This window comes from Lupinus angustifolius, chromosome LG03 (assembly GCF_001865875.1).
Source record: "Lupinus angustifolius cultivar Tanjil chromosome LG03, LupAngTanjil_v1.0, whole genome shotgun sequence".
In the NCBI taxonomy this organism is placed as follows: domain Eukaryota; kingdom Viridiplantae; phylum Streptophyta; class Magnoliopsida; order Fabales; family Fabaceae; genus Lupinus; species Lupinus angustifolius.
In genome coordinates, this window is record NC_032011.1 from 29634997 (window position 1) to 29659178 (window position 24182).

Genomic DNA, 24182 nt, shown 5'->3' on the forward strand with positions numbered 1-24182 from the left:
TACCAAGGGATAAAAAGAAATCCAGTAATCCAAAAAAGTTGAAAATAATGTCTTTAATGCATTAATTATCCTATTCCTCGTCATCATTCTGAACCAGAATCCTCTTGCAAGCTTCATAACACATAAATGAGATTCCTGCAGCAGGCACTAACTTCATGCAACTTGGTCCTAACCCTCTATACAAACCTTGTAACCCTTCTTGTTCGAGTATGGTGGCAAGGGCATGAATCACATTTTTGTAAACTTGCCTTCCACTTAGGGCTCCAACTTGCATATGCTTACGCGCCACTTCGAGCGGAAAAGTAGCAGTACTTGAAATAGCACCAGCTGCTGATCCTATCAGAAGTGTTTCAATGTTTCCAATCTTCTCTTTTTTACTAAATTTTCTGTATGCTTTCCTTAAAGTGTCATAGGCAAAGTAATTGGTGGCTGAATAAGGAATAACCCCAATAAGACTAGGAGCAAGGCCTCTATAAAGTTCTGAAGGACCCTCTTCTTTAACTATTTTCAAGAATGCATCAAGTAGACCATTATAGACACCTCTCTGCAAAATTACCAATACAGAAACATTTTCCTTTATCTCTTATATTTTGGTACAGTGTGAAAAAATACAACGATAACCAAGTCTTAATCTCAAGTCCTATCATAGATCATGTTCATTGACAAAGAATAATGTTACTTACTTTTATGTGTATGTGCATACCTGGACAGTTAGTCGAGTTTTGAGTAACTCGAGAGGATACGTGCATATAGTTGAACTAACTCCAGCACAGGCACCGGCTATCAATGACGGAGGAATATGGAGTTTGGGTTGTTCCCCGGGCTTTGGTGATAAGCTTTTGTTAACTGTATCAAAAGCAAAAAGCTGCAGAAACAAGTGAATTATATTGAGATACACAAAAAACTTGGAAACTACAGTGTTATGAATTTAATCATTCTCTGACAGATAACAACATAATTATTTTCAAAATGAAGCACTAATTTCCAAAAACAGCTATAAACAGTAACAAGAACAAAAAGGTTGCTTTTCTCTCTCAATGCAAAAGTAAATTGCATTGTTTTCTTGCTGCATGAAAAGGGATTGAAGGAAATGTATGACAAACTAGTATAAACTTTTCTAGCTTGAAAGTTGGAAGTTTCAAAATTCAGAATATATATTTTTTTGGGGTCTGGAAACAAAAGATACTCTCTTCAATCCTAAAAAGAGGGCTATTTCTTATCAACTATGTGGACCAATATTCTATCACTAAATGAAATTAAGGAAGCTATTATCCTAAAGAAAAAGAAATCCAAGAGAAAAAAACTACCAACAATTATGGCCACCAAAACCAACAGTATTAGCTTCATCATCTATAAAACTGTTAAAATATCTTAAGATGGATGCCTTAAATGAAAAGGTAACCTCAAGAAAAGACACCAACATGGAAGAAAAACCATTTATGAGGGAAGAGTATGAAGTTCAATTGATCGCAAGATTTAACTTATGCGACATTATGTTAAAAGAGCATAAACTATATCAGCACAAGTTGCACCTTGAGTTATGTTGAAACAATTCTTTATGAAATTTTATCAACATATATCAAATGAAATAGAACACTAAACTGATAGATACAGGAATTAAAGAATAGCCGGTGAGGTTAACAAATAAGACTGAAACTTAAACAAAACAATTTCACAGGAAGGATTAATTAAGAGCAAATGCTAGCTAAATAAATACACTTTTCAGTAAGGGCAATCAGAATAGCTTGTTGAAAATGACAAGCAAATATAGCACAGACCAAGAATGAAAATAAGACTAAACATATTCTGGCCATAATTGAAGTCCCCTGATATAAACAAACACAATGAATTCAATAAATAAATTAAAACCCTCAACTTGGCCCCTACGAATCTAAGTTATTATGAATGCAAATGCGGATTACATCGAGTTTATCGATAACACAGCCACAAATGTGAATGCCAAGCCGTTGTAGAGATTCTCAAAACCACAATATTACAAATGTAATTATAATTGCAGAGTGCAATTTAAAACACTAGTAAACATATTCAAACATAAATAGATTCAATTCATAATGAAAGACTTTATTATCCAATATCCATTATAATTACATTCTAGTCTTCTTAGCTATACAAGTCAAGGAAACAATCAAGGAACACAAAATCCTTGGAATACAAAAACAAATGAAAAACATGAAATTCAAATTGATGCATATGAATTGTATTAGTTAATACCTCAATGGCCTTACTAGGAGCAACCCGAATAACATTGACGAAATTACCCCTAAACAATCCCTTCCAGCCATCATTCTTCATAATATCATGGAAAACCTCAGTGGTAGAATGGCCACTAGTTCCAACCATCAAATGGGTCCTTATAGTCTCCAATGGTGCCACCACAGTCCTTGAAACTGCCCCTGCAAATGCACCACTTATCAACCTCCTAAGTGAAGGGTTCTTCACCTTGATCTTCAGCTTTTTCTTGCTCTTATTCATAGCCCTTTCTTCTACCACAACCTCATCAGGAACACAACTAGGGTTTGGTTGTTGAACACCAAAACTCATTCCCATTTGGCCAACACTTGCAAATAAGGCTTCAGGGTGATAATAATATTGCCCTTCTTTGTTAAGACCCAGATCATAAACTGAGAAAAAAACATCTTTTTTGGCATCAAATACATGAATCCGTTTCCTACCCATAATCAATCACAACTTTGTGATAAACCCTTTTCTGTGTGTGTAATGAATAATATTCAAAACCTTTACGGGTATTATATATATGAAGAGTAAAATAACAAGGTTTTGGGAAAGATGGGAATAAGAGAAAAATGAAGAAGATTTTTGTTGCGATGAAAACAAGAGAAGAAGAAGGAGAAGAAAAGGGTTTGTTTGGTTTATAAGAAAGAGAGAAAGTAGGTGAAACAGTTTCACTGTTCTCTCTCACTTACTCACACAACATAAACATAGGAAACAAATTGGGTATAGTCTTACGTTGTTATTATATACTGCAATGTACTTGATTTGATTTGGTGAAAGAGACCCATGTATAATTTTCACGTCCTTTCAAAAAATATTCCTATTTTTTAAAATTAAAAAATTAACTAATTACTAAATTTAAATACGTTTTTATCAATATAAAAATGAATAAGATAGTATGTGTCCGGATTTAATTGGTGTCATCATAGTTATTCGGATACTTTGTTATTTTTGGTAATGTATATGGATTTTTTTGGTAGGAGTATGTATCGGTATCTAATTAGTGTATAATACCTATCTAAAAATCAATTTCAAATTTTCATAAAATAATAAAGTAAGTATAGAATTATGTATAACCCAACTTTTAGGAGGATTTTAAAGAAAAATATTATTTTCAAAGGTTTATAAATAGAAAATAAAGTGTCGAGATAATTTATCTCTTCAACCATATCCAATTTTGACACCTGTCTTTTTTGTTTTTTATGATTATTAAAATTCTAAAAAGGATAAAGTATTATCACCCATTGAGGAGATATTTTCTGTACTACCAATGCTTTGAGGATATAATTTTTGTTTCAAAATGAAAAATGAGTGAAATAAGATACGTGTCAAAAATCAGATGAATTTTAAGGACATAAGTTATTTCTTGGTATGCGAGATGACTACGATAGACCCAATTACACTGAGATAGTGTTGATGTTTTGAGCCTAAAGGTAATGAGAAATCTGAAAATCTCAAAATTGAGTACCCCATACCATGGATGAGGGTGAAGGTGTTGCAAGTGTTTTTGGGATTTTAATCATCATAAAAAACAAAACAAAAAAATATATGTGTAAAAACTAAATAGATATGAAGAAATATTTTATTCTATTATAAATAATAATAAAAAATACATGTTTGATTTCCCTTAAGCAAGGTCTCGGGTTCGAGTCTTATGGATGGAAAAAAATCCGTTGGGAGAGTTAGCCCCACGTACATGTGGATGTTCCCGGCTCAGACAGGATTGTCTCAAGTGCGAGGATACCTGCGAGAAACCAAAAAACTCTTTTAAGTTGGTATGCAATTAACATGAGTAAACAACAAATGTAAAGTGGTGTTGTTAATATAGCGTTCGTCGTGAAATCATTCAGGATATTGATATAATGAGGTTGCTGATTGTGATTGGCCATAAATATACTTAAATATTAAATTTTTAAGTTAAATAAAATTTTTCAACCAATCATGATCAATAGTACACATAGTGTCAACACTGTATGAGACAACATATATGCTCCCAATATAATGTTATAGTGGTTCAAACAGTAGTTCATTAAACCACATATAAGTGAAATTAAATGTACATATATATTATATTAACATTAACGTTGTAAAATTAATAGAGAGGATAATGACTATATTTATTTTCACTATTTGTTAAAACAAAATGTGGAACTTGGTCTTCTAACATGCTTTACAAGTATAAACTTAGGTAATAATTGTGTATTTTTTGTACTAACAAGGGAATTTTTAACCTCTTTTGGGTAAGGAATTAATCCATTTTGGGTTCGTGTTTGTACCTACTATCAAGTGTTGCTCTCAGGAGTCGAACCTTCGACCTTGGGATCTAGTGAAGCCTTACATTTTTAGACCAATGCCTTGTTGGTTAATAATAATTGTGTATTAATCTTTCATAACAATATTCGGTAAAATTTAAATCGTTGTCATTAAAGATTAATTTTAATTTTAAATGAAAATCGTTATTACGACCAATACAATTCAATTAAATATTAATCGATATGACCAATTTTCACCAATTTTTACTATTATAATTAGTGTATGGTATTAATATGAGAATAAATTCACTAGTTTTTTAATTGAGTCGATCCATATGATCCAATATTTATCACAATGCCTTTTACTTGTCTAATGTGTGAAAACACTGAAAACTAACTCAATTCAAAAAATGAGGCATGCGAATATGTAATTTCTCTTTGAATCATGATTTTCTCAATTTTTTATTTTAACGGATATCACCTAAGTTAGTCATCTAAATTCTAAATCATTTTATTATGCCAACTCAAATGACTCAACTCAATAGGCTAACTTTGTGATTTAATATTAACCTATAAAGCTCTAATCCTTAGTACACTTTCAAGTAAATGAATAACTTTAGGCTCAAATCAAATTTCATATTTCAATATCAGTTAATCGTTTCATTAAATATATATTATATATAATAAGAATATAAGATATGTATAGTTGTTAGGGATAAAATGATCATAAGGTTAACAAATAATTTATCATATAAAACAATATAGAAGGTTTTGTAGAAGAATTTAAATTATCTGTTAATTGCCTACTATTTAGCATTTTTTAATCGTATCTATTACTATATAATAAAAAAAACTCCCTCATGATATGTGTTAATCTCTCAAACCCTCATGACATGTGTCAACCTCTCATCAAAACTAAAGGTCCTCATAACATGTGTCAATCTCTCAATGACATGTATCAATCTCTCAATGACATGTATCAATCTCTCAATAACATGTGTCAATTTCTCAAAAACTCACTCATGACATGTGTCAATCTCTCAAGCTCTCATGATATGTGATTTATTTAAAAATAAAAGGAATATGATTACCTATACAATATTAAAGTATAATGTTACTATAGCAATATTAAAATAATTATAATAATATGAATCATAACATATTGTTTGTAGTTTTTTTAGAGTTAAATAATATTTATTTTTATACTAATCTTATTTTAGAATCAAATAATAATGAAATTATAAATTTATTGATGATTTTTTTGATTAATAGGATACTACTAACTATATCATGTTATGTATGTGTAAAAAACAATGTTGAGAAAGTCGAGCAAGATGTTAAACCAGTAGATGACCCATATTAAGTTTATCCGATTTAAACAGTTAAACCGTATGGTTTGACCATATGGTTTATATATAATTAATAATTTTTAACAATATGAATGCACTGGTAACATATATGTTTTTAACCATGTGAATGCACGAGCAACATACATATTCTTAATCATAAATGTACATGTAATATGTGTTCTTAATCATGCGGCAAAAAATATCGTCTCGTACAAATGTATGGGTAACTTGCTAGTTCAAAAAAAATGTTTTCCTAATATTTATTATTATTAGTTTGCAGTTGTTATCTCTCCCTCTTTTAAGGATTCTTTACACACTCATTGCATTTATTACGTTTTCAAATATCATTTTCACTTTGAAATCTAAAATCAATTAATACTATGTAATTAGTAGATAATTTAAATTCTTAACCATAAAACTATAATGTATAATTGTATATTATCATATAGGTACTTCAAATATTATAAATAATTTAATATGATAATATAATAATGTTTCTATCTCCAAATATAAACTTAAATAACATTTTTAAAAAATCACTTTTAAAAGATTTGCAAGATAATAAATAAAATAAAATATTTTTTAGAATAAAACAAAAATCATAAATTTATTGGATTATCATTTAACAATCAACTTCTCATCTAAAAATCTTATTCAGGATTTTTGGTTCACATAAAAAATTAGAAGTTATGAATGCTACACCCATAATATTATTCCTTAGAGCCTTTATGCTTTTGAGATTTACGTATTAATTTGATTCTTCTTGATGGTTAGCAACTTAATATTCCAAGAATAAAACTTTACTCCAAATGTTATTCTTCATCAATTATGCCTCAATTTAAGAATTTCATGGAAATTAGTCATTTCATAAGTTATGAAAAAAGCTCACAACTTTGCCTACCATTGTAACCATTCTAACGTGTACCTTATTATAACAAGAAAAATCTAATATCTCAATTATATCACATATTATATCTCATGTTAATAAAAACATATCATGTTAATTAAAAATTAAACATTTGTTATTATTTATATTTTTATTTTATTATCATTGGTGCATGATACAATTTGATATCCCCGAACTTGTCCCACCCAACTACATGAGTTTGATTCTCTTATTGATTGATATATGTAAGGATGATAATATAGCCATAAGCCATAATGATTAATGCAATCTAATATCTCTTTATGAATTGGCTGATCTGAGTTTGAAGCAAACGAGTAGCATCAGATTCATAATAGAACACATGAAACACATGATTTTCTTCTTTAGCCTCTACTATCTTAACCTCTTTTACCCCTTTTTTCTTCATAAACTCAGCATACATAACTCCCCTTTCCTTCAACAAATCCAAACCTGCTACATAAACCTCAATTGCTGGAAACTCACACCACACACTTTCACACAACTCTAGTTTCTCAAAATTACAACCATAGTAGTCGCGGTCCGAATCTTCGGGTATACTTAACCTCCAAAACATGTCATTCATCGCGACTTCCCCGGCCACAGACTTATCCATCTCTTTATCAGTCCTTGTCTCACTCCCAAAGTAAGGATGTATAGGCAACAACCCTTTAATTTTCACAGGACATGACCCTTTATTCCGAATTGCCTTTATAGTAACATGGTATGCAATGTTACCTCCAGCACTATCCCCAGAGAGAAACACCCTTGATAGATCAGCCTTTTGAAGCAATGGTTCATAGGTTACTTGTGCAGCAAGCCACTCGATCGAGGCATAACAATCTTCATAAGCTATAGGAAGTCGATACTCTGGCGCTAAACGATAATCGACCGAAAGAACAATGCAATTAGAAGCGACACATAAGTCACTAAGGAAATGATGGTAGCCAAGCCATGTGGTGGAGCCAATGCAAAATCCACCACCATGGAAATAAACCAAGATAGGAAGATTGTTCTCTAAGGAAGATGCATCATTGGAATGAGGAAAGAAGAGTCTTGCTGTGATTTGTTTTGATGGGTCAATGATAACATCCTTGGATTTGTAACCATTGAATGATGATTCCAAAGACAATGTGACTATTTGTGGTGCAAAGCGTTTAACCAAACCATTGGAATAGACTTGAAGAAAGCTTGGTGCTTCTGCAATTAAAGACATTTTGGTTTGGAATGAATGGTTGTAGTAGATAGTAGATGGTATAGGAAAGATTATGAGGTTTTTAGGGATTTTATATAGTTAACAAGAATTCACATTGTGGATGTTGTTTTTATATATGATGCATTCTTGGTGTTTATGGTTGGACAATATTTGGTATATATGATGTTTGGTTGGTCATGTAAACTACATTGTGGTATTAAATTTTAGAAGGTTATGTTCCGATACATCTCTGTTCTCGGATTCTTATGATGTTAATGAAAGAAAAAGAAATGAGGACGCGCCAGGTAGGGGTCGAACCTACGACTTTCTGCTTAGGAAACAGACGCTCTATCCACTGAGCTACAGGCGCTACTTGTTAACCAACAATATATAACACATTTAACAACTATACTATAATAAAAGAACAACCTAACTTACAAAAATTGATTCATGTTGGTAATAAAAAAAGGTCATAGTTTCCTTCTTAAAATGTGATAGGAACTATAGCAGCAGTATTGATGAGAAAATGAAAAGTGCAAGGAAATTGTATATTGATAGTTAAAGAGCAAGATTACAATGTAAGAAAATGGTGACAAGAGTAGTATGATTGTCCATTTCCTCCCTTGTGACACTGTCACCCTAAAGTTCCCAATCATTGCCTGATTATTCTGCATTTCCTCTCCTCCTTAAATTCCCTTATGTGTTCTCTCCCTCCATTATGATGCCACGTGTGTAGTTAGTTACTACCATGTGCAACAGATTTTCCTTCTTCATTTGATACCATTTTGCCCCTATCCTTCTTCCTTTTCCTCTGCTATACCCTTGTGATTTGTGGCCCATCAATACCCTCCCCAACGAGCAATACCTTGTCCTCAAGGTGGAAATCCGGGAAGGTAGAACGGAACAATTCAAATTCTTCCCACGTGCTGTCATGGACGGGAAGGTCAGTCCATTGGTTTAAGACCTCCGTTTGACCATTCAACAATTTTCGTCGCCCCAAGACTTTGTCAGGAACCACTAACAACTCCCATTCTGCTGTCAGCCCAGCAAGAAGTTGTTGACTCGGTACACTGGAAGGAGGAGCAGATTTTAGTTGAGAGACGTGAAAGACGGGGTGCACCCGTGAATACTGTGGTAGCTCGAGTCTATAGGCAACAGCTCCAATGCGTTCCAGAATCGTGAATGGTCCATAGAAATGCGGGCTGAGTTTCTCATTGAGCTTTTGAGTTAAGGAACGCAACTTGTATGGTTGTGCCTTTAAATAGACCATGTCCCCCACCTGATATTCCACTTCACGCCGTTTTTTAACAGTCTGATCACGCATCCTTTGTTGCGCCTTAGCCAAACTAGCCTTTAACTCATCAAGAATCACGTCACGTTCCATCAATAAAGTATCCACATCAGCTACCCGTGTGCTCTCTTTATGAAACGGAATGATCGTGGGAGGATCCCGACCATATAATGCCTTGAACGGGCACATATTAATAGAAGCATTATGGGAACTATTAAACCACAATTCTGCCCAAGCTAACCATTGTGGCCATTTTCGAGGATGCTCATTCACAAAACAGCGTAAGTATGTTTACAAAGTACGATTAATTACCTCCGTTTGGCCATCCGTTTGAGGATGGTAAGCAGAACTGAAACGCAGTTTGGTACCGGCCAACCGAAATAACTCCTTCCAAAATAGACTGAGAAAGATCCGGTCACGATCAGAAACAATCGAACTAGGAAAACCATGTAGACGAATCACCTCTTTGACAAAGACTTGTGCAACCTCCTGAGATGTGTAAGGATGAAGTAACAGAATAAAATGAGCAAACTTACTCAGTCTATCCACTACGACCATGACTGTATCACCACTCTTTGTCTTAGGAAGCCCCCCAATGAAATCCATGGAGATGTCCTCCCAAACATGGTTAGGAATTGGAAGAGGTTGAATAAGGCCAGCTGGTCTCAATGCCTGATACTTATTTTGTTGACACACTAAGCAATCAGCCACAAATTTTACGATGTCTTGACGCATTCCCTTCCAATGAAAAACCAAAGCCAACCGTTTGTAAGTTCTGGCCACCCCCGAATGCCCACCCCATGGAGAGGCATGGAATTCCTCTAAGAGCAATGGAATACGTGCAGATTGGGTTGGTAAAACCAAACCCCTTTGTACCATAAGCATCCTTTGGATATGGAATATAAGGGATGAGATTTGGGGTCCCGAACGACTTCCTGCATGAGCTGTTTCAACTTGTCATCTGCCAAAACTTCCTCGGCCAACTCTATCAATCCACATTGGTCACCAGGGATGTAGACTTGTATTCCATAACTCTGGACAAAGCATCTGCCACCCTGTTTTGAGCACCCGACTTGTAATGGATTTCAAAGTCAAAACCCAATAATTTGGTAACCCACTTTAACTGATCACCGGCCTATATACGCTGCTCCAACAAGAATTTGAGACTTTTTTGATCTGTTCGAATAATGAAATGGTGTCCCCACCAAGTATTGGCGCCATTTCTGGACCGCAAACACGATGGCCATTAATTCTCTTTCGTATGCTGATTTCAGTTTTGCTCGTGCGGATAGAGCCTGACTCACAAAGGCTAAGGGCCTACCCTGCTGCATGAGGACAGCGCCTATACCAATTCCCGACGCATCCGTTTCAATTTCGAAAGGCATATTGAAATTCGGAAGAGCCAAAGTGGGTAAAGAGACCATAACTTGTTTCAAGTTGTCGAAGGCCGCTTGAGCTTCCGTGGACCAGAGGAACTTATCTTTTTTCAATAACTGTGTCAAGGGACGAGCTATAATACCATAGTTTTTAACAAAACGCCGATAGTATCCGGTAAGACCCAGAAAACCACGCAACCCTCGAATATCTCTCGGAGGAGGCCACTTTTGCATTGCATCGACCTTGTCGGGATCGGCCTGAATACCACTTCCCGAGATTAAGTGTCCTAAATATTCCAACTGGACAGCCCCAAAACAGCATTTCTTATAGTTAACCCACCACCTGTGTTCCCGAAGTGTTTGAAACACCCTCTCCAAGTGTTGAAGATGAGTGTCCATGTCAATGCTGTACACCAAAATGTCGTCGAAAAAAACTAATACAAACTTCCTCAAGTATGGTCGAAAAACATCATTCATCAGAGCTTGAAAAGTTGATGGTGCGTTAGTGAGCCCAAACGGCATCACTATATATTCGTAGTGACCTTCGTGAGTCCGAAAGGCCGTTTTTGGAATATCTTCTTCCTTCATCCGAATCTGATAATACCCTGATTTGAGGTCCAATTTAGAGAAAAGGGTTGCACCACCTAACTCGTCCAACAATTCTTCTATGATGGGTATTGGAAATTTGTTAGGCACCGTAACCGTGTTTAGAGCTCTATAATCCACACAAAACCTCCATCCCTCATCCTTCTTTTTCACCAAGATTAGTGGACTTGAGAACGGGCTCACGCTGGGTCTAATCATCCCTGCTCTTAACATATCTTTCACAAATTTCTCAATCTCCTCTTTGTAACTATGCGGATGTCTATAGGGTCGAATATTGGGAATTTCGGCCCCATTCTTCAACACAATTGCATGATCACAGGACCTTTGTGGAGGCAAGCTCTTAGGGTCTTGAAAGACATCTTCAAAGTTCTGGATCAGAGGTTGTATACCTTCCGGTACGTTCATCTCAGCGGACACCATCATACTCATCATACCAAACTCCACATAATATGCTTCTGCCTCATTACGCATCTCCTTCATGATGGCTTTGACCGAAGCTACTGTTTTGGACAATGAAGGATCCCCCCTCACTTCGATGATCTTTCCCTTATCTTGAACTTCCATTAAGTAATTCCCTAAATCAGCCGTGAATTTTCCAAGGCATTTCAGCCATTTATACCCCAAGATCACATCCACCCCTACTAGTTCAAACAAGTAAAAATCATGCACTACCTTTAAGGTAGGAAGTTGAAGTTCAACACCTCTGCAAACCCCTTGACTCCCGAGACGCTGACCATTGCCCACCTCTACGTAATACCCCTGCGTGTTTTCTGTAGAGATCTGCAATTCTTCAACAATTCCAGGTGCTAGAAAATTGTGTGATGCTCCTGAATCCACCATCACAATAACTCTCTTATTTTTTATAGTCCCCCACAGTTTCAATGAATTTTTTGAAGTCATGCTCGCAATGCTACTAACGTTCAATTGTAGGTTGAACTCTTCAGGGATTTCTTCAGTTGTCTCTTCTCCTTCTTCGTTTTCCTCCATTTGCCCCAACAATATGATGTGAAGTTTTTTATTGCGACAAATGTGTCCTGGGAAATACTTCTCGTCGCAACGGAAGCATAAGCTACGCCTCCTTTTTTCGATTTCTTCTTCCTTGGTCAACCGTCTGAACCCTATTCCCCGTCGGTTTCCCCCTGGACCTTCATTTTCGCGAACATGAGTTCCTCCTCTCACCTCTGTGTTCTCTGATTTTCCCAGGTTTGCTTTGTGTGTTTCCTTGTGACTAAAAGTCACGTGACTTTCAGAAGGTGATTCTTTAAAATCTTGGGTCCCGGCCCAGCGCCCCACTAATGCAGGTTTAGTGAACCCAGATCCAACGTTTCGGTTCGGGTACCCATGAGACCGGCCCAAAACCCGGTTTCTTTCTTCAACCCGTTGTGCCATCCCCATCAATTCATTCAGATCTCCAGTTCCCCTCATCCTCACCTCTGCCTTAATGTCCTCCCTAAGACCATTCATAAGGACCCCTTTCATAAATTCTTCATCAGCGAAACGAAGGGGTGCCGAACGGAGCTCAAACTCCTCCAGGAACTCCATGACCGTCCCCCTCTGTCTCAACCCCATCAACGCTTCATATGGGTTCTCCGACGAAGCTATTTGGAAACGACTCATTAAAGCTTGCCGGAATAATGGCCATCTTACTGTCGCCACCGTTCGTGATTCCCACCACTGGAACCAGTTTAAAGCCTTCCCCTCCAAGCATACAACTGCAGTGTCCACCTTTTCATCATCTGGAACGCGATTGATTTCAAAGTAACGTTCCACTCGGTAAATCCATCCATGCGGGTCCTCTCCTGAAAAATATGGTACCTCCACTCTCTTCACTCTTTCTCCTCTTCTAGTCTCTTCCTCCCCGTGGGCCCACTCTCTCTGGTGTCTCCCTTCGCGGTTGCTATTTTCCCCGATACCTTCTCGTCCCATTCCCCTTATTTCTCCGACGGTTTCCTCCAATCGGTCCGTAACCGATTTCATTAACATCTCCAGTTGTTGCCTCAAAGTTTCTTGAAAAGAGCTTTGCATTCCTTCTAATCTTTTTTCCACGTTTTCTATTCTGTTTTCCATTCTTGTTGATACCATCCAGAGGCTCCCAAGATCGGGAGCTCTGATACCAACTTGATAGGAACTATAGCAGCAGTATTGATGAGAAAAGGAAAAGTGCAAGGAAATTGTATATTGATAGTTAAAGAGCAAGATTACAATGTAAGAAAATGGTGACAAGAGTAGTATGATTGTCCCTTTCCTCCCCTGTGACACTGTCACCCCAAAGTTCCCAATCATTGCCTGATTATTCTGCATTTCCTCTCCTCCTTAAATTCCCTTCTGGTTTGTATTCTCTCACTCCTTTATGCTGTCACGTGTGTAGTTAGTTACTACCATGTGCAACAGATTTTCCTTCTTCATTTGATACCATTTTGCCCCTATCCTTCTTCCTTTTCCTCTGCTATACCCTTGTGATTTGTGGCCCATCAAAATGAAACAATATAAACAAAAACTAAAATAAACCTTGCTTGTATATCAGATGTTTGATATATGTTATATATATGGAAAGGGCTTTTGTAAAAGCCGAGAAACACATCCTTTATATAGAAAAAAACCACTAACTGATAAGTAACAATAAACAGTGTTAGACACACAATACAAAAGTCTTGGGTTTTCCAAAACAATTAAAATTTTAAAAAATTATTGGGTTTAATTGTGATAAACTTTGTATATCTTAAGGTCATTCTAAAGTGGCAAACCCTATTGAGGCATGTGCATAACCCTAGGTCTGGCTGGTTTGAGTTCAGGCAAAAAAAGTTTAGAATAATTAAAATTGTTTGACTTAGATTAATAGACCATAGTCACTTGATACACAATACGGATACGCGATTTGTACATGGTACACGTAGTATGGCCACTTCGATATGTGGCACGTAAAGTAAATAAGTAAATCATGTAACTATGTATAGAGAAGGGAAAAGTCTTCTTTCTTTTACATCAAAACGTAATCCCCCAAGAGCCAGAAGTAGCAATCCATGCAACAGCATAGATGAGTATGGATTACAAGATTTGAAATCATCACTTTCCATCTCTTACTAACTTACAGTTTCATATGAATATATATACAGTATCAAGGGCTAACATTCAACACAGTTAAAGCAGTTCATGAAATCTAAAAGCCAGCTGCAAAATTTTGTCCATTAGAAAAACAAAAAGGGAAGAACAATCAAGCTATATGTATCTACCATCACACACTGATCCACAAAAGAGGTCATGCTTCCATCCGAATTCACTTTGAATAAGGTACTCAACATTGAAAAGGACATCGTTGAACAGGATCTACGAGGAGACGGAAAATCAGTAGCTATCGCATGTTATTACTATGATCTATTTGGCTGTTTGCTCTAGAACAGATAAACAGACCGTGCTAAGATGGAGAGTCAATGTCTATCCCGGGATTGGATTTGGTGCCTTAAAAACATGGTGACATGGGTGATTTTGACAAATCTAATGCGTTGGATTAAGACTAGACGGCTTAGATTAAGATCTCAACATATTAGAATTAAAACACAATTCGGGATCTAATTCGTCCGATCTTTATTCTTTAATCCAACAGCTCGAATTTGTCAAAGTCACTAAAGTTCACCATTTCTGAAGTCTCCAAATCCATCCTGCCCGGCATTACTCCTAGGATCTAATTGGCTGCTTGCTCTAGAGCAGTTACTTTCGTTCAAGCCTCTTCCAGAGCCTTGTTATGCAGAGGAGGCAATGAATACATGCTTACAGTTGAGCTTCCACCCCTAATCTGCTCCAAGGTTTGAAGTGCTGATTGAGTTAGTTTGATGAACATGTTCTCCATGCTTTCAATTTCAGCAAGTTCTTTGGGAACCTGCACCAGTATCTCTTTATTTTCATCCGCAGTTATGGAGCCACACCCGCCATCCTCATAAAACTTACTAATTGATAAAGACGGGGCTAGAGACCTATTTTTCGGGAAAAGAATACTTAGCATCACCTCACACTCCTTTACAAGCTTGTTAAGCACATCGATTTTGAAGAAGGGCTGGTTCAAGACATCTTGGATAAAAGGTAGGCGAATTAGTGCCCCGGTTCGCTTATCATATTTCTTTATTATCTTCACTAGACCTGCAAAAAGAGCGGTGGGAGATGAGATAGAAGAATAAATAATCATTCTAAGCATTCATCACCAAAAACCCTCCTAATCCCATATCTTATATTACCACATACTGAATTCATTGTACCGCATATCTATCGAAAAGTTCACAAAAGTCTCATAAAAAATTAATTGAAACAGTGACAAACTACGTACCTAGTGAACCACAGAACCATAACCATGTCGTACCCATACCATATACCAGGTAACTATGCTTAATCCAACAAAATTCCCTTCTATGAAGGAGCTATTTTGAAAACATAATACACATTTATATTTTACTTTCCAACCATAGCCTTTTATTACTCGTGTTTTTCCCATCTATTCCTCCATTTCTCTTTAATTCAGTTTCCAATATACATTAGATGAGTTATTTTACTGAAATTATATCTAATTTTTACTACATAGTACATAGTACATAATCTGAAACATGAAAAGATATGGAATAAAAAAATACCTGTGTAGTTAAGTGCAGTATAATTCTCAAGCAAAACCATTTCTCCATGAAAATCCACAATTTCCCTCCATATTGACATCAACTCCATATTTGAATCCTTAGCATCAGCAACTCTCTCTTGCAACTCCTGCATCACAATTTGTTCTTATTATATATGAACTATGAAGATTATATAAACATGGATATATATATATATATATATACCTTCAATTTGATGATGTATTCTTCTTCCTTATCAACAAAGAATGAATTGAACTTATCAATCTCCAATTCCAACAATTTGAGAAAATCCTTAACTTGTTGGGAAACTTGAAGAGAGGAATGATGAGGATCGATGAGCTTCAATTGCTTCTTCAAATCTTTGTATGATAAGAACTTGTCTCGCCATTCAGGTAGGGTTTGTTCTATCTGATTACTCAGAATCTTCCAGAACTTCATCCTTCAATTCAATTCAACACTAAATTACAAGATCATTCAAAACCTAAATAATCAAAAATGGGTTTGGGTTCCAAATTTAGAATATTCGTCATGATTGGGGGAATTTCGATTTTCGAATTTTCGAATATTCTTCTTTTTATTGGTTTCATCTCAACCAATAACTATCTCATATTCATAGTTTCTCACTTCTCTACATGTCTGTTTCTCTTTCTTCATAATTTGTTCATTTCTTCTCTCAATAAAATAAATTTAATTCAAGATTTTAGTTTTTACATATTCTTTTTTTGTAATATCATCGTTCAACTGTATTATAGTATGAGAAGAAATATGTTTACACCAAGAGTTTTTATATTATCATTGTATCATTCACTATTAATATTTAATTATTATTGACTTTAAAAATAATAATTCAAATGAATAGTAGTTGATAAAGTGCATGTGTATAAATCTTTACATCGTCAATATATTTGAATAAAGAACTAATCTCTTTTCAGAGTGTCTGATTGTCTCTCCGAAAAAGTATCGTTATCATGAATCGAACACTTCATTGTGGAAATCTAGCAGAATCTTAATTAATAATTAAATGATTAACAAATTAACTAATAACATCTCATTCTATAAGGAATAATATTATGAGCATACCAAAAAATATAATTGTGTTGGGCTGAAGCTCGAACACAAACCGAGCTGAGCTAGTCCGACGATGCCAAAGGAGGTGATGTTAGGTGCGTGCATAGGTGGTTTTGATTATGTATATTTTCGCCCACCATAAAACCCTTGTACCTCTTAGGGCACATCTAGAGAATACACTTTAAAGCTTATAAATACTCATAAAGTGTTTCCACCATCCTATGTGAGCCTTGGTTTTTTCCATTTAACACCCAAATGTCCTAGTTGGGTCATTTGTTTTAGCATAAAATGAAAAGTTGAATTCTTCCCAAGATAAATTACAATTTGACTATCACAAAATAATAAATATTTGTGTTGGACAAAACCAAGTTCCCGCAAGAGTTTCTTCACCCAAAGCAACTCATTACATGATTTTGTAATGACATTGAACTTTGTCTCGATAGTAGACAACATAGCACACTTATGTAATCTAGATTGTCATGTCACAACCCCCCTACAAACTTAATCAAGTAATCTAAATAAAAACATAAAATAAATAGAAGAGAAGAAAACAAGAGAATTTGGTAATGAGGTTCGGCCAATTGTTTCTATATCTTCGGGAGCGCTAAACAGCTACCAAGATATTATTAGAGAATAAGGTTTACAAATCCTAGCACACCCATGAGCCCAACTACTCATGAGAGTGTTTCTATTTGATGTTTATATTTGGTCCACATTACAACAAGGAACTTGAATCTAACATATAACATTGATAGTCTATTATATTCTAATACTAGGTAATGTGAGACTTCATATAATAACATATATCAAACATTCCCAACAATTGCCACCTTTGATTGAAATGGACGAATATTTCGCTCCTTAAGTAATCTACACAAAAATCTCCATCTTAGTGAATATATGACTTCACCTTGCTCAATGTCTAATTCTCTTTAACAAATCCTCCACATAAGAGTCTGCTCCCCTACAACATAAACCTTTTGAGTATCATTGACGATGTTACCAAGAACCTAGCTCTCTGAACATGTAGTGCAGCTTCTCATATCACCTTCAAATGGAACACACCACCTAGCCACCTATTGCTAGAAAGTCTTTCGATATATTGGAACTTCTACACAAGAATTTACCAACAATCGTCATCTTCAATACTCAGTCAAACTGAACCTTAGAGCTTCCTTAGAAAGCCTCAACTGCTACCACCATTGTCTACTCCGACAATCCTAGTTCAAAAGAACTATCATACTCCACCATAAGGAGTATATCCACAACACACACTTTGCGTCAATACTAACTAATGTCTATGTCACATCCTTGCATCCAAGCCAATGCTCATATCACACCCTACATCTCTACCAATGCTTGTGTTACAATTTGCATCAAAACCAATACTCATGTTACACTCTACAACAAAGTCAGGCATTGCCCATGTGCTTTTGTGGATCTGCTAACGATTAATATCATTCACTATGATGTACTAGACATGCCATTAGGATATTCCACTCCTCATCTCAAATGAGATCATTTTCTCAACATCTAGAGAGATATTATCAGCACTTGTCTCAAGGCCAAACTCAACACATGAGTCTCTTTCTCCACCTTGATCCTAATTCAGTACATGAATTTCTGGATTCTAGATCAACATATATCGCCCCCATCATATTTCCGTCATGTTTTCTTCTCCTTCAACTCATCTACTTTATCCTTGTATAGTACCTTTGACGGACCTTGTCGAACCAACACGTTCTTCACCCTCACTTGCCATAATCTGGCGTCTGGGCTAAGAGCCACCTATCAATTGGCTCTGATATCAATTGTTGGTGCAGCGAAAGCGATCCTTGTGTTGTGTTGGCCACAAGCAATCAAATAAAGAACATAGAATAAATAGAATAGAAGAAACAAGAGAATTTATTAACGGGGTTCGACCAATTGTGCCTACATCCCCAAGATCATTGAGCGGCTAACAATATACTATTAGAGAATACAGATTATAAGCATTAGCACACTTATGGACCCAACTGCCCATGAAGTGTTTCTATTTGGTGCTTATATCTAGTGCACATTTCAAGAAGGAACATGAGTCCAATATATAACATTAATATTTTACTCTATTCTAATGCTAGGCAATGTAGAACTTCATACAATAATATATTTGAAACATTCCCAACATTATTATCAAGAGAAGTGATACAAGTAATTTTGTCAAGGGGTGATGTACTTGTTCCAACCAAATAGTAATTGTAGTTTTGTAGGTACAAATTGATTCTTATGAGAGAAAGATCCACTTACTTCAAGATTAAGTTTTAAAAACTTAATCAAGGAGCAAATTTAAGAAACTTATGCCACATCTTAGTTTTCAATTATAGGAAAATCTAATAATTTATATCTATTTACTAATTCAAACCATTGAATTTCTCTAGAATTAATGGTTAAGATGTGAAGTACGTTTTTTAAACATCTAAGAGACTCTCCTCCCTTCTTTATAATAAAGTCACCAGAAAGATATCATTCATGCCTTAAAAAAAGTGTGGAACAATTTAATTCCTATAAAATTGGACTAAATAGGGTGTAATCAATTTTTAAGGATCATTGTCTTATGAAAGAAAATATTTGGGATTATTCTATAATTTTACTTTTACGGGGACAAATAAACAAATTTTCAATGAACTATTTTGTGATTTTATTTTTTGGGGCTAAATTTGGTGGAAAAAAAATTCTAAAGACTAAATTGAGTTTTATGGTAAAAGAAATATTTTAACCTTAAATTTTTTTTATCTCAACAATTGATTTCTCATTGGTTCAAAATCATAAATCAAACATCTACTAATATTATTTGTGGGCAAACCCATCAAACTTGATACCAACACCTTAAGAGAGAAAGATATACTAGAGTTGATATGAAGATTGATCTCGTAAGCCAATTGTGAGACAATACAAACTTGGATTGAATTCGTAAAGTAATGTATGAGAACATGCATACGATTCTATGTATTCATATGCAATTTTATTCATTTGTTTGGTATAAGTATATTTTCCACGAATAAAGATTCAATCAACCAAATCTATATTCACCGATAATATGAAGTAAGATATTAAATTGAAATAATCTAATTCCCTTATGTATTTGTAAAATTAATTAAAATTTGCCTATGTCATTAAAAATAATTAAGTAGTAGTTAGTGTGATGAAGTTGGGTCAACAAATTGTTAATTACTCTTATGCCTTAACTTGTTTGCATTGTATAATAACTTTGTATGCAAGATACGTTGCATGTTGGACACAATGATTCAGTGTATTCTCACGTACCATAGTACCATAGTACCATATTCTTCACAAATAACAACCCTTCATGTTTTCTCTTTCCTCACCACTTTCTCTCTCTTCTTTTTTTTTTGCCCTATTTGATAGGGTTGAAGCTCTAATTTCTCATCCATTATTGTTCCAAACACTCGCAAATCGTATTCAATTTTTTTTTTCTTTTTCTTCTCTGTCTTTTTTGCTCTCTTAAGAGTGTTTTTTCGTGGAGAACGTTGCAGGTGTTTTGAGCTGTGCCCATGTCTAAAGTTCTCGCCTTTTCTAGTTAGTTTATCGATTCATCTTCTGTTTTATTCAATTCATCGCTTTATTTCATGATGGGTATGTTTGTGTCAATGATTGTTTTGTTTAATCTGCTTTATTATAAAAAATAGTAATTTTTATTTTTTAATTCCTTAATTGCCCTTAAATTTCTTAATCTGTTATTGTCTTGGATCATCATATAAAGTTGCGAATCATATGAAATTTCAATTGTTAATCAAAGTTTTGTTTTTTAACATGCTAGCATTCTAAGTTAAGAGGCCTTATTTTAATTGATTAGTATTTGGATCTGATAACTTATGTGTAAACAATTCAGAGTCTAAGCAATTTAGGTGATATTGATATAGAATTTTAGATAATCCAGCATGTAATTGTTTTAACTGTTTTTCTAATTTATATTTATTTCTTGGTCTTCACTGGAAATTGAATCCTGTATTAATTTTTTTCAGCTGCTTTTACTTTCAGTAATTTATTTTTTATTGATCTGATGATAGTAAATTGGTTGAAAGAAGATGTTAATCTGTTGGTTCTGGAGAACGCGAAATAATTCTTGAATTGACTTATCCAGTTTTCTGTTGCTTCCTGATTTTTAATGTTATTCCATTTAATGGTTAAACCTACATGTTTTTTATGTTTATATGCTCAGTTTGTTCTTTCTTAATTTGGCATGTGTTTTGCTTTTCAGGAGGTGCTGATTTTTGCCCTGGTGGTTCAATATTCGCCGATGACGAGGACGCAAGCTTCTTCCTTCCTCGTGGCCATCAAGTGGATGTTTACTTCCCTACTCGGAAGAGATCACGCATCAACGCTCCATTTGTTTTCAGTGGAGAATTGTTTGATCAGAAGCATAAAACTTCTTTTGAATCTTTGCCAGATGAATGCCTCTTCGAGATCTTTAGAAGGTTGCCTGAAGGTGAAGATAGGAGTGCTTGTGCTTGTGTTTCCAAGCGTTGTCTAACACTTCTAAGCAACATTTGTAAGAATGAAATCTGCAGCAACATAAAAAATATCAGACCGGAGAACGGGTTCAGTGAAAAGGGTCACGAATTCGGAGGTGAGGGATACCTCTCGAGAAGCTTGGAAGGGAAGAAGGCAACTGATGTTAGACTTGCAGCCATTTCTGTTGGGACTGCATCTCGTGGAGGATTGGGGAAGCTTTCTATCCGTGGAAGCAATTCAGATCGTGGTGTGACTAATCTAGGACTTAAAGCAGTTGCTCATGGATGTCCTTCTCTAAAGACTCTTTCTATATGGAATGTTGCTACCATCGGTGATGGAGGCCTAATTGAGATTGCTAGTGGATGTCAACAACTAGAGAAGCTCGACCTTTGCAAGTGCCCCACAATTTCCGACAAGGCTTTGATTGCAGTTGCAAAGAACTGCCCAAACCTGGCCGAGTTATTGTTGGAATCATGTCCAAACATTGGTAATGAAGGTCTAGAAGCTATTGGCAAGTGCTGCTCCAATCTAAGGTCTATATCTATCAAGGACTGCACCAGTGTCAGTGATCAAGGAATTGCTAGCTTGTTTTCTTCGGCTTCTTTGTCTCTGACAAAGGTGAAGCTCCAGGCACTGACTGTTTCCGATCTCTCTCTGGCTGTTATTGGACACTATGGCAAGGCAGTTACAGATCTCGTCCTTAATTTCCTCCCAAATGTCAGTGAGAGGGGTTTCTGGGTTATGGGTAACGGTAATGGATTGCAGAAACTAAAGTCACTTACAGTTGCCTCATGCCAAGGTGCAACAGATATTGGGCTTGAAGCTGTAGGAAAGGGTTGTCCAAATATGAAAAGTGCCCACCTTCGTAAGTGTGTGTTTCTCTCGGACAACGGGCTGGTGTCATTCACCAAGGCTGCTGTAACATTAGAGAGCCTACAGTTGGAAGAGTGCCACAGTGTTACCCAAAACGGGTTTTTTGGTGTCCTTTTCAACTGTGGTGCAAATTTGAAGGCTATATCACTCGTAAGCTGCTTTGGGATCAAAGATATGAACTTGTCGTTGTCATCAATATCTCCATGTGAATCACTTAGATCATTATCAATCTGTAACTGCCCTAGTTTTGGCAACACTACCCTATATGTACTTGGAAAGTTGTGCCCCCAGCTTCAGTATATTGAGCTGACCGGACTTGAGGGACTGACAGATGACGGATTTCTTCCGCTGCTCAAGAGCTCTAAGGCTGGTCTGGTTAAAGTTAATCTCAGTGGTTGCGTAAATCTGACAGACAAATTAGTTTTATGCTTGGCCAATCTGCATGGTTGGACTCTTGAGACTTTGAACCTCGACGGTTGTAAGAATATCACTGATTCTAGCTTGATGGCCATTTCCGAAAATTGTCCATTTCTCTGTGATCTGGATGTTTCTAAATGTGCTATCACTGATTCTGGAATTGCAGTCCTGGCTGATGCAGAACAGTTCAATCTGCAGGTTCTTTCTATATCAGGCTGCACTTTGGTTTCTGATTGGAGCTTGCCCGCATTGAGAAAATTAGGTCACACTCTCTTAGGACTAAACATCCAGCATTGCAATGCAATCAGCAGCAGCACAATTGACATGCTTTTGGAACTTCTTTGGAGGTGTAAGATCCTCTCCTGAGCGGGAAGACTTAATCTCTCTCTCTCTCTCTCTCTTTCTCTGTAGATTAAGTCAGGATCGGAACGGAAATCTCGTACTGGTTTTATGATGTGTTCAGCAGTAGTTTTTGGGTCCATTACAGTGGGTCTTGATCATCCAGTAACTCGGTTTGAACCTTTTTTCAGAGCATGCAGCCATTCAACTTTTTTACTTTAGCAGGTTTCCTTCAATTCGGAATCTGTTCAAAGTTTTTTTGGTATCCAAGCCACTTTTTAAATGACTGCATTGCCTCTGATAACATAGTTACCAGGTTCTGGAGTTAAAATCTTTCTTACTATGATGTTTTTTTTTGCTTACCAAACATATCAATGTTTGGGTCTCACTTTTATTCAAAGTGTCAATATATGTTGTTAGGGTTGCTGAAGTTGTCAAGTGTGGAGTTATGAAGCCTTGTTTTGAGGGGATTTGGCTGTGGCAGCAAGTTATACAGTCCTGCCATCACAATCTTCTTCTCATTTTGGGAAGGATTGTTTTTTATACCAAGTCCCTAGTTTTTTAAGGCTTCATTTTTTATGAGCTTGTAATTGCAACTTCTTCCTTATTGTGCAATGATGTTATACATTCTGCCCTTTGTGTTGTATGCTATATTATGAGAAGTAATGGAATAAAATTTGTAGTTTCATTGTAAAACTGGATAATCTTTCTGTACTTTGATTGTATTGGTTTGTCCACAAAAGGTAGCTCAATTGGATAAACTGGAAATATTATTGTATTAGGAGTCACTCTTATAATATCTAATTGCTATTTAGATTACCAATATGGCATTGATCTAGTGGCTCGGTAGATTCATAGGATGACTAAAAGGTCAAGGGAGTTCTTATACCTAACTTCAATTGATTAAAACTATTGATATCATCAAATTCATTAACCCACCATGGTTTTATATAATATGTTTCAACTTTCAACTAATACAAGGCAAGTGGTGCTTTATATTGGTGGCCATTATGAGACTTAAAAATGGAACATGCACTTCACATGCATTGTCATGTAAAACTATGATTCATGCACACTCACCAAATATATAATAAAAGAAAAAAGATCATTCATGATTCAAGCACCATTATG

At 35.7% G+C, this 24182-nt stretch overlaps 4 protein-coding genes and 1 non-coding gene across 7 annotated transcripts; 1 reads left to right on the forward strand and 4 right to left on the reverse strand.

Annotated features, from left to right (window-relative positions):
* LOC109344423 (adenine nucleotide transporter BT1, chloroplastic/mitochondrial-like) lies at positions 26-2871 on the reverse strand. 2 transcript variants are annotated; one of them, XM_019583222.1, is made up of 4 exons: positions 2546-2871; positions 2233-2506; positions 704-865; positions 26-544 (listed from the first exon to the last, which is right to left on the reverse strand). In XM_019583222.1, the coding sequence occupies exons 1-4, from the start codon at positions 2695-2697 to the stop codon at positions 71-73; spliced, it is 1062 nt and encodes a 353-aa protein (XP_019438767.1). In that variant the 5' UTR covers positions 2698-2871; the 3' UTR covers positions 26-70. The 2 variants fall into 2 exon arrangements, with proteins under 2 accessions (XP_019438767.1, XP_019438766.1); XM_019583221.1 differs by having other exon boundaries at positions 2233-2871.
* Positions 6978-8019, reverse strand: LOC109344424 (probable carboxylesterase 17). The gene has a single exon (XM_019583223.1). The coding sequence runs from the start codon at positions 7972-7974 to the stop codon at positions 7030-7032; it is 945 nt and encodes a 314-aa protein (XP_019438768.1). The 5' UTR covers positions 7975-8019; the 3' UTR covers positions 6978-7029.
* Positions 8251-8323, reverse strand: TRNAR-CCU. The gene has a single exon. It is a non-coding gene; the product is annotated as a tRNA-Arg (tRNA).
* On the reverse strand, positions 14424-16442 carry LOC109344425 (SPX domain-containing protein 2-like). The gene is made up of 3 exons (XM_019583224.1): positions 16047-16442; positions 15843-15969; positions 14424-15357 (listed from the first exon to the last, which is right to left on the reverse strand). The coding sequence occupies exons 1-3, from the start codon at positions 16278-16280 to the stop codon at positions 14942-14944; spliced, it is 777 nt and encodes a 258-aa protein (XP_019438769.1). The 5' UTR covers positions 16281-16442; the 3' UTR covers positions 14424-14941.
* On the forward strand, positions 20250-23739 carry LOC109344426 (EIN3-binding F-box protein 1). Of its 2 annotated transcripts, none has more exons than XM_019583225.1 (2): positions 20250-20486; positions 21169-23739. In XM_019583225.1, exons 1-2 carry the CDS (start codon positions 20462-20464, stop codon positions 23076-23078), a joined length of 1935 nt encoding a protein of 644 aa, XP_019438770.1. In that variant the 5' UTR covers positions 20250-20461; the 3' UTR covers positions 23079-23739. The 2 variants fall into 2 exon arrangements, with proteins under 2 accessions (XP_019438770.1, XP_019438771.1); XM_019583226.1 differs by having other exon boundaries at positions 20471-20543.